Raw genomic sequence first — 14,430 nt, forward strand, 5'->3', positions numbered from 1 at the left:
AAGTTCTCAATACATATGTAGAATTAAACATCCCCAAGTTACCTCAATGAATATGCAAATTGAAAGTTTCTTACTGCTTGATATAATTTTATAAAGTTCATAAGGTAATTCATAAGGAAGACTATGTAGGTACTGGTAATTTGACTTTTTTAAAAAAACTGAAAACAGCAAACATTCCATCCAAACAATCTGAGCCATTGTCTCTCTGGCTTCTGTACAATTTTATCATTTAGCATCTTTCATCTAAATAATTCACCAAAATGTAATTAATGAGTCTTGCTTCTCTACCAAATACCCGCTTCTCCCTGTACCACAGAATCCAAAAATAATTAAAGGAAATTCAGGTTGGGTAGTTTTTCTTGCTCAGCTATATCTCTGGAGAGGGTGTGGTAAGGGAAGGGAGAGGGTCTTATTTACATCAAATATAAAAGCTCTTTACTCACTGAGACCATTTGCAGCACTGTAATAACACAAATGCAAAGAACATCTGTCTGAAATCTATTCTGTGTCTGGTATCTGATTCCATGCTTATATGACGAAGGCCACAGAAGCAAACCCAGAGGCACGGAATTTAAATATAGTCCTCAGAGGTCTCTCTGGTTGGTTTCTTTTCCCTTGTTGATCCTCATCAGAGAACAAATTTACCAAGAGCCATCAGCCGAACACACCCAAGCTGGATGTGGGCCAAGAAGCAGCAGCACTGTTGAGATCTGGGCAGCGAGGTGGAAGGGGAACCAGGGCACCAGTCGGGTAAAAGCATGCGGGCACTGCTGGGCAGCAGCTGGGGGAAGTTTGGCCACGCCGGCCGGGGAACATACGAGTGGTTAACCAGCGAACCCAGCCTCCCTCTTCTGGAAACTCAGCTGCAGGTCTGTACCTACAACTTATGCCTTTTCTTCCCCCAAAATATCCTTGTTAGCTTTAAAACCAACATCACCTATATTGTTAGGAAAACTTAGTGGCAACATTTTGCATTACAGGTGTGACAAAAATATGAATTCACTGACTTGACCTGGTGTAAGGAGGTAACTTGAAAGCTGGATTCTTTTGACAATGATAAATTCAAGTAAAACTTGTCACAGAATATTCTGAAAACACCTGAGATAACAAATATATAAAAGAACACCTGAAGGCAGAAGTCAGCAAATTCTTGTCTGGGTATGACAAGGTTGCATTTTTGCTCAGTAAGCAATGTCTACATTTAAAAAACAACAACAAAAAAAGAAAGAGATTTTGGTTGGCCCTCCAACTGTTTCTAAGAAGCCAGGGATCTTACTTCAGGAGGGGCAGCAAAGACTTAAAGAGGTTTTGCCTCCAAGAAATGCAGCAGCTGCTTTGCTTTATCTGGGAAGTGCCCAAAGGGGGTCCCAATCTGAGGGTTCGTTAAGGAAAAATATTTATAGAAACCTAAAAACTCAGAATTAATTTTATGGTCAACAGGAAAGTGAGTGATACCACTGTCCCACAAGAAAGAGGGAAAGAAACCTATTTTCTTGTTTTCTAGAAAGTTGAGGGTTGAGACTGGTATTTAAGTTCTCTAAAACCAATTTTTACAGAAATAAATTATACACATATATGATATATCCTTCAGCAGTTACACTTTCTATTGCCTTTTTCTTTGAAGTAATCCCTGTACTGCAAAGTCCTTGAGAAATATTAAAAAGCCACCTTGAGAGTAATGAACCATTTAGAATATTTGACTAAAGACATTCTTTCTGCATTAAAAAAAAAAAAAAACAACAATTTGAACCAATATACTATGAATCATTTAAAAAACAAAGATACCATCATAAATTTGTTCTATAGCTCCATGGTCTCTTAATTAGGGGGGGAAAAAAAAGTTCTTTATCTCAAGAAATTGTCCTAATCTGCTGTATAAGTATCGATATCTGGACAAGATAACTCACCCAATGGAAGTACTGATTCCAGAAGGGGACAGTAGCATCTTTCTCAATTTTTTGCAACTAATACCATTAGTGGTATAAAGTAAGAGGATTACATAAAAACTTTTAAATAGAATATTAAGTATCTTCATATTCAATGCATATGGAACTTAGAGGGTATAACAGTGTTTAAAATTTGATGCCCACAACGGTTCAGAAACTTATCCACATTTATTGAAGGAGAAAGAAGAAAAATCAATTATATAAAATGGTCCGTGGTTATCAAGGTTGAAGAGTGATTAAGTATTAAGAGATAATAGCTTTAACATTGTAAATGATTTATCTAATGGGAGAAAATAAACATAGTTTAAATTGCTTTTTGAGTCCAACTTGTTTTAATAGTTGTAGTAAATTTATTTTTGAGTTCATCTGTTCTTAAACTTATATAATCAAAGTCCTTGTTTTATCATAACAGATTTTAAGAGTTCTGATAAACTAGATTATGTGTGAGAAAACCGAACAAATTCATAGTTAGTTGATTCATTATATTCTCAAGCCAACCTTCCAAAAAAGATGATTTTACTCTCATTTCATACTGAAGAAAAACTAGAATCAGAGCGGGTAAGTGAATAGTCCATGGTCACACAGGTATCAGAAGGTCATATCGGAATTCAAGACCACAGCTGTCAAAGCCCAAAGATGACGCTCTGCTGCTCAAAAAAACCTTAAAAAATTGTAAGGATTTTAAGCTAAAATATCATAACTCATATCTTACCAAAACAAAATATCTAACAGGGTAAATATTAAATAGACCATCTAATTTCAAGTCAAAATAGCATACATAGTTGTAAATTCTTTAGGAATTAAAGATAACAACAACAAACACTAGATAAATCAGTCTCTTAAAACATTAAGGCCAGCAAAGCATTTGTTCTTTTCACCAAAATCAAGGCAAAAAACCCAGCTCTCATAATTCTACTAGTGTAAGCTTTATTTTAAATCAGTAGATCTTAGTATGTTGTTTTTTTAAACACAATTATAAGGTTTTACACTGTTTTCTTTCCCTCTGTAGTAGTAAATACTAACATTCACATGCGTTGTGAATGCAGAAGCATTTTAATACTTATTTCTTAGCAGCTTTATGTAAAGAGATGTCTATGCAATTTGGAACAGGACTTCTTTTTTCATACTTTGCTGTTGGAGTATCATTCTGTGCCTATTATATCGTTTACTCCATCAAGAATCATCATTATTCTTATAAGCTGATACTATCAAATCAATACCTTTTAGGTTATTCAAAAATTTACCTGCAATTCTTTTTCTTGAGTTCCAAATTTCTATATTTATCCTACAAATATTGCAAAAACAAACTGAAGGAATTTCACAATCTCAATCATCATAAGCATTGGCTATCCAATCAGATTTCAAATGTTATTTATATGTCATAGGAGCATGTAACAATGTCAGATTTTACTCCAGAATCAAAGAAGTTCCAAATGACCCTTGTGCAGCATAAAACATTATTGGTCTAATTCTAAATAAAGTACATAAATAGTAAGAGTTCTCATTCAATGAATGTGTGATGGACCTACCAACTAAACCTTATTCTAATATTTTTACTTCAGTGGATATATTGTAGGGTATCCTCATGTACTTTTGACATTCTGAATTCATACTTTATAAGTACACTTTAATTCATTGGCATAAATGAATGATTAGAGTGATTTTTAGAGTGAATAAATGATGGTGAAAGTGAAAGTCACTCAGTTGTGTCCAACTCTTTGCCACCCCATGGACCATACAGTCCATGGAATTCTCCAGGCCAGAATACTGGAGTGGGTAGCCTTTCCCTTCTCCAGGGGATCTTCCCAACCCAGGAATCAAACCCCGGTCTCCAGCATTGCAGGCAGATTCTTTACCAGCTGAGCTATGAGGGAAGCCCAAATGATGGTAGAATACGAGATGAAGACAGAGGCCAACCTTAGAACTCCAGGGGTCTTCTTTCCCCATCTTCTAACTCTATTCCGTTCCCCAACGCCAGGGCACCCAGAAGAGAAGTTCCACCCGGGAGGATGTGGAGCCCTTCCTGTTCATCCTTCTTCCAGCCACCGTCCTGCTCTTCCTGGCCTTTCTACTGCTCTTCCTGTATCGCCACTGTCAGACCCCTCGGCCCCAGGGCCAGGTTTCTGTCCTGGACCTCCCAGAGCACCCGCCTGCAGGGGAGATGACCGACTTCCTGCCCGGCTTACCCTGGAGCAGCGAGCAGACCTCCCCTTACTCCCCACTGCCCCCGGAGGCTGCCCTTCTCTCCAAGGCGTGTTCACCGCCCTCCTATGAGGAGGCCACCAAGGATGCTCCTGGGGAACAGGCTCTGGATGCGAGCATTCAGTGTGGAGTGGGTTCACCTGGGCTGGATAAGCAAATATAAACTGCTCCTGAAAACCATACAGAGCATGGCCCTCCACCCTTCAAACAGCCCACTTGGGCTGGGGAACAAGGGCCTCTGGACCTAAGAAGCTGTTAGTCACTGGTGGACACCGGGATGAATGGGTTGGGGGTGGGGTGGGGGTGGAGCTCGACAAATGTCAATCTTGTTAACTTATTTTCAAGTTCCTTAGGGGAAACTTTCCCCAGGTTGTTCTAACAATGACTGGGCTCCTCTATAACATATACCCCTGAGAAAAACAAAAAGTTCTAATATGAGTTGAGGGGAAAAAAGAATTACTAGGGAACATAAGAACTCTATAGAGAAAGAAAACAGAAAAATGTTGATAAGCCAAAGATAACTACTTCGACCACCAAATAAAACTTTTCTTTCTACACAAGTTGTCCAGGGCCTCATTGTTTCACTTCTGTGTGAAGAGGCTTGGAGAGTTCTAGAAGGAGAGGAAAAAACAGCTCTAGAGCTGCAGGGGTCAGTGGACCCAGTGTATTTTCAAGGCTGTTGTAAATAATGGTGAAATATAATTAAATATTAATGAGGAAAGAACTGACATTTGCAAGCATTTTAGCTAAAAAAAAAATAAAGTGCTACAAAATTCTCTCGTGAGTAGCATCGCTCTGCTAGCTTCCTAGATTTGGCTTGGTTATGTGGGAATGTCTCACACTAGAATATCAGGGGCTGTCTCTAACTGTGCCGTGGCAGGACAAAAGATGGCTGTTCCCACACATTATCTTGGGGGGACCCGGTAACAATGTATGTTCATCAAGCAGTATTAAGAGTAGAAATCAGTTTAACATTGGAAAGGAAAGGTCAAATCTTTTTTATTCCCTTATATAGGATTGAAGGATTGTTTTATTTTTCATTTTTGCTATACAGTAGGTCTTTGTTGGTTATCCATTTTAAATGTAGCAATGTGTACAAGGAAAGGTCAAAATCTTAAAGAGAAACACAGATAAGCTCTAATGGGGTCTTATAAATCACATTGTTCAAGCTCTTGCTTTGTAGATGTCAAAACTAGAGCTGAGAGAGGTTAAATACCTCCTAAGAGGCAGAGCTGGGACCAGAAGCCTCTCTGACCTGGGTCAGAGCACCTTTCATAGTGCCAGCTGGTCTCCCAAGAAAACTGCAAATGTGGAATTTCAGTGCCCACTCCAGACTGGGGGTCAGGGCTCAAAATAAGATGGACATAGCTGAATTTGGAATGGATACAAATCTCCCTCTGTGATTTTCAAATGGGGAGGTAGAAGTGAGTCATTTACACTTGGGGGCTGTATCCGGATACCCATGGGGGTGGCAAGGTGGCACACAAGGTCCTTAAATTTGTATTCAGTGCTGTAATTTCAGGGGTAAAACTTTTTTGTTTTCATAGTATAAACTAAACAACCTTCTGATGGTTCAAAATGAACAAAAAATGATGACTCTTCAAAATTTTTGACATGAACATTTTTATACTAGATACACAACATGGTAGAGTTGTAGAAAAATAACAAAGTACACTGCATTACTTTTCAAATGTAATCTGATAGAAATACTAGCAACTTCTTTCAAGACTTAAGCAAAATATAATCTGAGTGAAAAATCAATAAAATTTATTTCAGGAAAATTGTACTAAACAATTCTCTAATGGTCTTTAAGGGAAGTAAATAAACAAATGGCAATGAGAAGCTCAGCAGACAGCCTTCTTTTTTTAATCCTAAGAATCTAGTTCTCTGTGAGACTCTGTTGATTTCCCAACTGCCATTTCTTCCTTTTCCTTTGCTAACAGACCCTGATTTGGTTCTGAAATCCTAGGACCGCCTGTGAGAGGCAGACAGATTTCCCTTCCCCCTGCCCACACCAGTGGATACACAATGAGAGTTAATCATGGTGATCTCAATTCCTTGGCCAGGGACTGATTTGGTCTTTGGGGCTGATGGGGGAAATGTACACAGGAGGAGAGGCTTGCTCTAAAAAAAGACTGCCTCACATTAAAAATAAATGCATGGAAGGAAACACTCTTCCTCTCTGCTGGATGTTACATGTCTGTATGCGGTACCTAGGGCTGTTCCTTGGAGAAGGCAATGGCACCCCACTCCAGTACTCCTGCCTGGAAAATCCCATGGACGGAGGAGCCTAGTAGGCTGTAGTCCATGGGGTGGCTATGAGTCGGATACGACTGAGCAACTTCACTTTCACTTTTCACTTTCCTGCATTGGAGAAGGAAATGGCAACCCACTGTAGTGTTCTTGCCTGGAGAATCCCAGGGACGGAGGAGCCTGGTGGGCTGCCATCTATGGGGTCACACAGAGTCGGACATGACTGAAGCGACTTAGCAGTAGCAGCAGGGCTGTTCCCTGCAACCAGAAGCAAGACATTGGCCAGGACTAGTATTGAGGATAGTAGAGTAGAAAGATGGACAATACCTGGGTTGATGATTGTCATGCTGCCTAATAACCCTGCAAATGTCTATATTTTCATCAGAGTATACCTTTCCCACCACTAACCATTTAAGCCACGCTTGGTATTTGTAGACAAAAGCATCCCAAATACCACAGTTTCAAAGGCCAATATGGAAATGCATTGTCATGTTTTAAAATATTCTGATAGGGTTTCCCTAGTGGCTCAGTGGTAAAGAATCAGCCTGCCAATGCAGGAGACACAGATTCAATCCCTGGTCTGGGAAGATCTCACATGCTGCAGAACAACTGAGACTGAGCGCCACAACTTCTGAGCCCATGTGCTGCAACTACTGAAGCCTGAGTAACTCAGAGGCAGTGCTCCGCCACAATGGAGCCGCCACAGTGAGAATCCCACGCATCACGACTGGAGAGCAGCCCCCGCTCGCCGCAAGTAGAGAAAAGCCAAGACCCAGCACAGCCCAAAATAAGCAAACAATAAATGTGTTTATGTTTTGGTAGACTTACTTAAAATAAGTAGTCAATGCCAGGACTCATTGAAGACTTTACCAGTGATAAAGGAAACATTTTCTTTTGTGGAACCAAATCAAGCTGTAAGAAAATAAACTACAGCCCCCAGGCCGAATTCCACTATATTTTCATCAGAGAATACCTTTCCCACCACACACCATTTAAGCAACCTGTTATGGTACATCCTGTGAGACAGACTGATTTTTACATTTTTCAATAGTTCAAAAAAAAAAAAAAGGATATTTCATGACACATGAAAGCTATATGAATTAGAATTTTAGTGGCTAGAAATAAAATTGGAACCCAGCCATTCCCACTTGTCTATGGCTCTTCCTACATCAAGAGTCAAGTAGTTACAGCAGAGACTATTTGATCTTCAAAGCCCCAAATACTTACTGCCCAGTTCTGAAAAGGTTTGCTGACACTTGCTACACACCAGTAGACTTCAACCCTAGTGCATGGTAGAATTACTCAAGGAATTTTTAGAAATACTGATATCAGGACCCATATAGACCAATTAAACAGAAATAGAGCCAGAGATTCTAATACAAAGACAAGTCATTTTCTAGGTAATGTGAGTGGATACAAAATACAGGTGAGCTTCTATCCAGGTGTAAGGTACCATGTTTAGAGAAAATAAGTGTGTAAATCTAGCTTTGAGCCATCATTTATAACCCAACATTCTCTGTAAATACTTCCCTGAAGCCATCAGCGTAATGTGCTGTTGCTAAGGCACTTCAGTCGTGTCTGACTCTGTGCGACCCCATAGACGGCAGCCCACTAGGCTTCCCCGTCCCTGGGATTCTCCAGGCAAGAACACTGGAGTGGGTTGCCATTTCCTTCTCCAATGCATGAAAGTGAAAAGGCAAAGTGAAGTCGCTCAGTCGTGTCCAACTCTGGCGACCCCATGGACTGCAGCCCACCAGGCTCCTCCATCCATGGGATTTTCCAGGCAAGAGTACTGGAGTGGGGTGCCATTGCCTTCTCCACAGCATAATGTGCATCTGCTACCAATTCAACTCACAAAGCAGGATTTGCAAACAGAATATTAGAAACAATCATGTAAACAGTGCATCCTTTTTTAAATGTTGACACAACTGGCATACACGGGTAGTACTAGCTGTTAGCACTCCAAGCCACAGAGTGGAATTTATAAAAAACCAGGGATGAAAGAACTAGATTTTAACAGCTAAAAAGTATTTGGAGAAGCAATAACTGTAGCCAGAAAAGATTAAGAATGGGAGGGAGGCGACTTCCCTGGCAGCCCAGTGGTTAAGATTCCATGTTTCCAATGCAGGAGGCCTGGGTTCTCTCCCAGGTCAGGGAACTAGATCCCACATACCACAACTAAAAACCCTCAAGGCTGCACTAAGACCCTGCATGGCCAAATAAGTAGTTTTTTTGTTTTTTTAAGAGGTAGTATAATAGTAACAGTGACCAGAATGTAGACATTTTCACTAAATTCTACATTGGATCAGAAAATATCACTAAGGCATCATTTTCTACAAAAGAAAAGGAGTCCAGTTTCTGGTCTGGCATGAAAGGAGCTTGAAAGTCATTTCTCCATCATAACAACAACAAAAAGCCCAAGAAACTGAAAAATCAACAGCTCCTCTTAAATTCAGCGAACTGTGGTCATAGGGCAAACCATTGGCCCCACACTCGAGAGAGATGGATACAGAAAATCACAACTTACCTTCAGCAGAAGCCCACACATAGAAACCTCCTCAGGAAACGGGGCCAGAGCTGGGGAAAACCGAACTGCAACTGAAGGACTGCCAGAGGCTCAGAGTAGGCAAACCTGAGAACTAAACACTCCAGAGGGACCCACACTCCGTGAATTTTGCCTCTAGGAGCCCTACCAGATTCTCACAGTGGAGTTCTGAGAAAAAAACCTTATTGTGCTTCCAGCAGAAGGAGAGGAAGAGGGACCATCCTGAAATCCATCACCACGTTCTGTTCTTTGTAACAAAGCCTGCCCTCAGGAGAACTACTTCTCCAGGGCCTAACCTGCTTGGGTTTTATCAGAACCTAACTCACCTGGGAGGGGGCGGGGAATCTGCAGGCCCAGCTGATTCTAGTCTTACACTGCAGAGTGGGCAAACACCCAACTAGCTTATTCTAATAAAGGGGAGAAAAGGAAAAAGCAACAGAGAAGCACTTACGAAGTTCACAGCCCAGTGGCACAGGCTCACTTAAAGACTGGGACCTAATCATAAAACTATAAAACATTTTCCCTTCCCCCACATCTAACCACCAACCACCACGTAATTAAAGGCCTATTTACTGCAGTTCTCTTTGCCTAGGACATCGAGTTTACCCTTCAAGAAAGAATTGTATACTAAAAGGCACAAAACACAATTTGAATTAACAGAGCAAGCATCAGAAACAGATCCAGAGATGGCAGGAATGTTGTTGGAATTATCAGGCCAGGAATGTAAAATAAATATGATTAATATGCAAAGAGCTCTAATGGAAAACACAGACAACAAGAACAGAAGGGCAATGTCTGCAGAGAGACTGAAATTCTATGAAGGAACCAAAAAGAAGTGCTAGAAACCAAAAACACTGTCACAGAAATGAAGAATGCTTTTGATGAGCTTATCAGTAGACTGGACACAGTTGAGGAAGGAATCTAAGGAAATATTAATAGGAAATTTCAAAAGGGAAAAGCAAAGAGAAACAAAAAACTGGAAAAAAAATAAAACAATATACAAGAGTCGTGAGACGACTGTAAAAGGTGATGGTGCGTGCATGCTCAGTCATCTCCGACTCTTTGCAACCCCATGGACTGTAGCCCACCAGGCTCCTCTGTTCATGGAGTTTTCCAGGCAAGAATACTGGAGTGGGTTGCCATTTCCTACTCCATAAAAGACCCTGATGCTGGGAAAGATTGAAGGCGGGAGGAAAAGGGGACGACAGAGGATGAGATGGTTGGATGGCATCACTGACTCGATGGACATGAATTTAAGTAAACTCCAGGAGTGGGTGATGGACAGGGAAGCCTGGTGTGCTGCGGTTCATGGGGTCACAAGGAGTCGGACATGACTGAGTGACTGAACCGAACTGAAAAGGTGTTACATAGGTATAATGGGAATACCAGGAAGCGAAAAGAAATATTAGAAGCAACAATGACAACAAATTTCCCTAAATTAATGTCAATCACAGATCCAGGAAACTCAGAGAGCATCAAACAGGAAAACAAACAAAAAATACCCCTACACCTGGGCATTTCGAATTCAAACCACAGAAAACCAAAAATAAAGGAAAAATCTTGAAAGAAGTCAGACGGGGTGAGAGGGAAAGTTTTACATATAGAAGAGGAAAGATGAGACCAACAACTTCATCTCAGAAACCATGTGGTCCCAAAGACCAAATCAGTCCCTGGTGAAGGAACTGAGATCACTGTACTCTGATATTAGAATAAGGCATCCTAAGTCCCACCATGTTCTCAGTGCAATGCAGGACTTTGCCGTACAGAGTTAAAATAAAGCTTCTCCTTCTCCAATTCCTCCCCCCATATTCAGACAATACACATAGTTGGATGTTTTGAAAGGCCAGCATTAGCATTCATCCTCTCTATCTGGATTCTGAACAAGGCGAGGCAAAAGTTACAAATTCTCACTTTAAGCATTGAATCTTCTTGGTTCTAAATTATTCATTATTTACTCCTTTATCACACTAATAAGCCCTGCCTCAGAGAGTTGTTAATAAAAAGATCCGATGTTAAAACACACATCCACCATAAGGGCAGAGTAAGTATTAGTACCTTTCTCTATTTATCTTCCCATATACGATATCAGACATTCTCACTCTCTTGTAGGGAAACTAAGATATCAGAACCTACTCAGCCATCAGCCTTACCAGGCTAAATGCCCAGAGCTCACATCATTTTTAGGGGCCCATGAAAATATTTTAATTTCTTTTAAAACCAGAATTTAAAAAGTTAATTTGGGGGGGCATCAAAAATTATATTCATTTTTATAACAACAGAGACATAAAATACAAATGTTTGTATTTTTCTACAGAGGAAGGGACTCACCAAAGCAAAAGTGCTTTGGGCCCATCACAGTTATAATGCAGCCCTGGGAGGAAGGCTGTCCCAGATCAAAGGAAGCCAACTCTAGGCAAGGAAACCAGAGAAATCTGAAATTTTTTCAGAGGAAATACCATTGCCTTCTCCCGTGAGTTACCTAGTTGTGGTATATTTGGTTTCCACTTTTACTTCACGTCATGAACCTGTTAACATCAGTGTGGATATCCCTCTATGTTTTTTAAAAACACTCACTGCAGTCTCAGAAGTTATATCAGCCTCATATTGATTAGAATTGATGTTTTACTTTTAAAGACATTCCCAGCTTTAGACCTTAGCTTTCTTATCCTTAACCCCACATTGAATAAATGTCTCTTCATTTTCTGTGGTCCATGAGAAAGGTGGTTCACAGGTGCTTCTAAAGACACTCAATCACGATCAGTGTCTGATAAATTCAGATTGGCATTCATTCAACATTTATCAAGCAATTATGTGTCAGGCACCAAGTGTAAACGGGGCTTCGTGGGTTGCTTTGTGTCTAAATAATGGATGACTATTAAAATTCTTACCCAAACTAAAGGAGAAACCAAGCAAAAGAAAAGATTACATTTTCCATTAGAATACCAAGTTGCTATCCATTTTATAGTTATATTTGAGATTGTAGTAACTATAAAAAGACCAAATATTTAATTACATTGTGAGTACAAGAATGGCCTCTGAGTAAACAATGACTTGAATGTAAAATAAAAAAGGCTGAGCACTGAAGAATTGATGTTTTCGAATTGTGGTGCTGGATGAAACTATTAAGAGTCACTTGGACAGGAAGGAGATCAAACCAGTCATTCCTAAAGGAAATCAACCCTGAGTATTCATTGGAAAGACTGATGCTGAAGCTGAAGCTCCAATACTTTGGCCACCTGATGTGAAGAGCCTACTCTTTGAAAAGGACCCTGATGCTGGGAAAGATCGAGGGCAGGAGAAGAGGGCAACAGAAGATGATATGGTTGGACAGCATCACTGACTCAATGGACATGAATCTGAGCAAACTCCAGGAGATAGTGAAGGACAGGGAAGCCTGGCGCGCTGCAGTCCATGGGGTCGCAAATAGCTGGACTCAACTTAGTGACTGAACAACAACAGCAACAAAGGGCAAAATTCTATACGTTTCTAAACCCCACCAACACCCACTACAGCACCATTCATAGATGACATATAAATTACTCTTTTAGCTATTATTCCTGAAATAAACCACCTCAAACAGAACGGCATTTTAAAAAGCAGCCATTTTTTTAATGCTCACAGATTCTGTAGGTACTGCCTGTGTCTGCTCTGTGACCTCTGGGGCCTCAGCATGGAAGAAGGGAGGCTGTCTGGAGGACAAGGAGCTGGCGCTGTCGGAACCCCTGGTCACTCACGTGTGGTGGTTGTCGCCAGCTGTCAGTCAGGACCTCAGCTAGGAACCTACACGTAGCTTTCCTTGGAACTGCCTAGGCTCCCCTTCAGCAGGGTTGTTGGATTTCTAAGAGCCAGTAGCCCTAGAACTCGGTGGAAGTTTTTAATGACCAGGCCTCAGAAGTCACACAGTCTGCACAGTTTCAAGGAATAGGAGCAGAGGCCTCATTCTCTCATGGCAGGTGCAACAAAGTCACGTTATAGGAACAGCATGTTGGATGAGAGACAATGTGGCAACTGTCTCTGGGAAATAAAGTCTGCTTCAAGGATGGAATAATCCATGACCAAAAGACATCAGCAATTGGCATTAGTACTTCTCTCATATATTTGAATTCTCCTTTGACAACACGGTGGGATTGCCCTTTCACACCCTCCCAAAGTCAGTTAAGGCCTGATGATGTGCTTTGGTCCATGAAATATGGATGGAAGTGCAGGAAGCACTTACAGTCAATCCTCATGATTCCTAGGTTCCATACTTGCAAATTCACCTACTTGCTGATATATCTTTGTAACCCTCGCATCAATACATCACTTTCTGGCTCATGGGTGGACGTGTATATGCGTAGAGTGGTGAAAAAAACCAAGCCACTAAAGACACATTCCCGGATAAAGTCAAACAAGGCTAAGCTCTGTTTTCTACTTACAGGTCTCATACATTGTCCTTCTCATAGTTTATTTAGTGGCACATTTTTCACATTTTTGTGCTTTTTGTTGGTGATTTTGCTGTTTTAAATGCCCTCTCAGGCATAGTGCTGAAGTGCTATAAGTGATCCTAAGAGAAAAGAAGGATGGGATGTGCCTTTTGGAGAAGACACAGAAACTTCAAGAACGCATAAGTTACAGTGCTGTTTTTTGTGAGTTCAGTGTTAATAAATTAACAGCATATATTAGGGACTTCCCTGGCAGTCCTGTGGTTAAGACTCCATACTCCCAATGCAGGGGCACGGGCTCAATGCCTGGTTGGGAAACTAAGATCCCACACACTGCACAGTGTGGCAAAATAGATTAATAAAAGCAGAGTTTGTCAGAATGGATTTTAAAAAGGCTACATATTGATGAAAATATAACCAGAGGTTCAGAGGAACCTAAGTCTGTATTTCCTGTAGTACCAATGGCTCAGTATTCACTAGCTCAATGTCCATGGTGAGTGTATAGAACATACATAGCTGCCATGAATAATGAGAGATGGCTCAAATTCCTGCTGCAGGATTCTCCTGTGCTTGCTCCCCTGCTGGGATGAACTTGGAGACCCTGGTGATATAAAGGTGCCACAGTGCACCATCACAAATGCCATAAATCTTAAATAAAACATCTTCACAATGTCATGTAAATACTGGTTAGACATGAGCTAATAAAAAGAAAAAATTTTACTTTAATTAATCAATAAGAAAACTAGCTAGATAATTTGACATGTTAGTATAAAACTTGAGTCTTCTGAATTTCATTGTTCATTCTAACTGAAATTAATTTAAAATAAATCCCTTTCTTTCCTTCCTTCTGTTCTTTTACATGACTAATTATCAACTTGTAAATATATATAATTCAACTTAGTCACCTGTTATCTTAATTAATTGTATATTTCAAACCCTATAAAATGAATGTCTCCAAATGTAGCCTCAGTTTTTATACAAATAAAATACTCTTCCCCTCAAAAAGCATTGATAACTGTAAGGTATGCTACAGGTGAAAAAGAACAACAAATTTCTTAAGCAA

The 14,430-nt window shown here is 40.4% G+C and overlaps 1 protein-coding gene across 1 annotated transcript; it reads left to right on the top strand.

Moving 5' to 3' along the window:
• The first annotated feature begins 459 nt into the window (after positions 1–459).
• Positions 460–5,900, top strand: SMIM28 (small integral membrane protein 28). The gene is made up of 2 exons (XM_086318056.1): positions 460–869; positions 3,925–5,900. Exons 1-2 carry the CDS (start codon positions 759–761, stop codon positions 4,309–4,311), a joined length of 498 nt encoding a protein of 165 aa, XP_086174182.1. The 5' UTR covers positions 460–758; the 3' UTR covers positions 4,312–5,900.
• The last annotated feature ends 8,530 nt before the right edge of the window (positions 5,901–14,430 follow it).

This window comes from Bos grunniens, chromosome 9, assembly GCF_055505025.1.
Source record: "Bos grunniens cultivar Pamir isolate PY7600 chromosome 9, Bosgru_T2T1.0, whole genome shotgun sequence".
NCBI classification, from domain to species: Eukaryota; Metazoa; Chordata; class Mammalia; order Artiodactyla; family Bovidae; genus Bos; species Bos grunniens.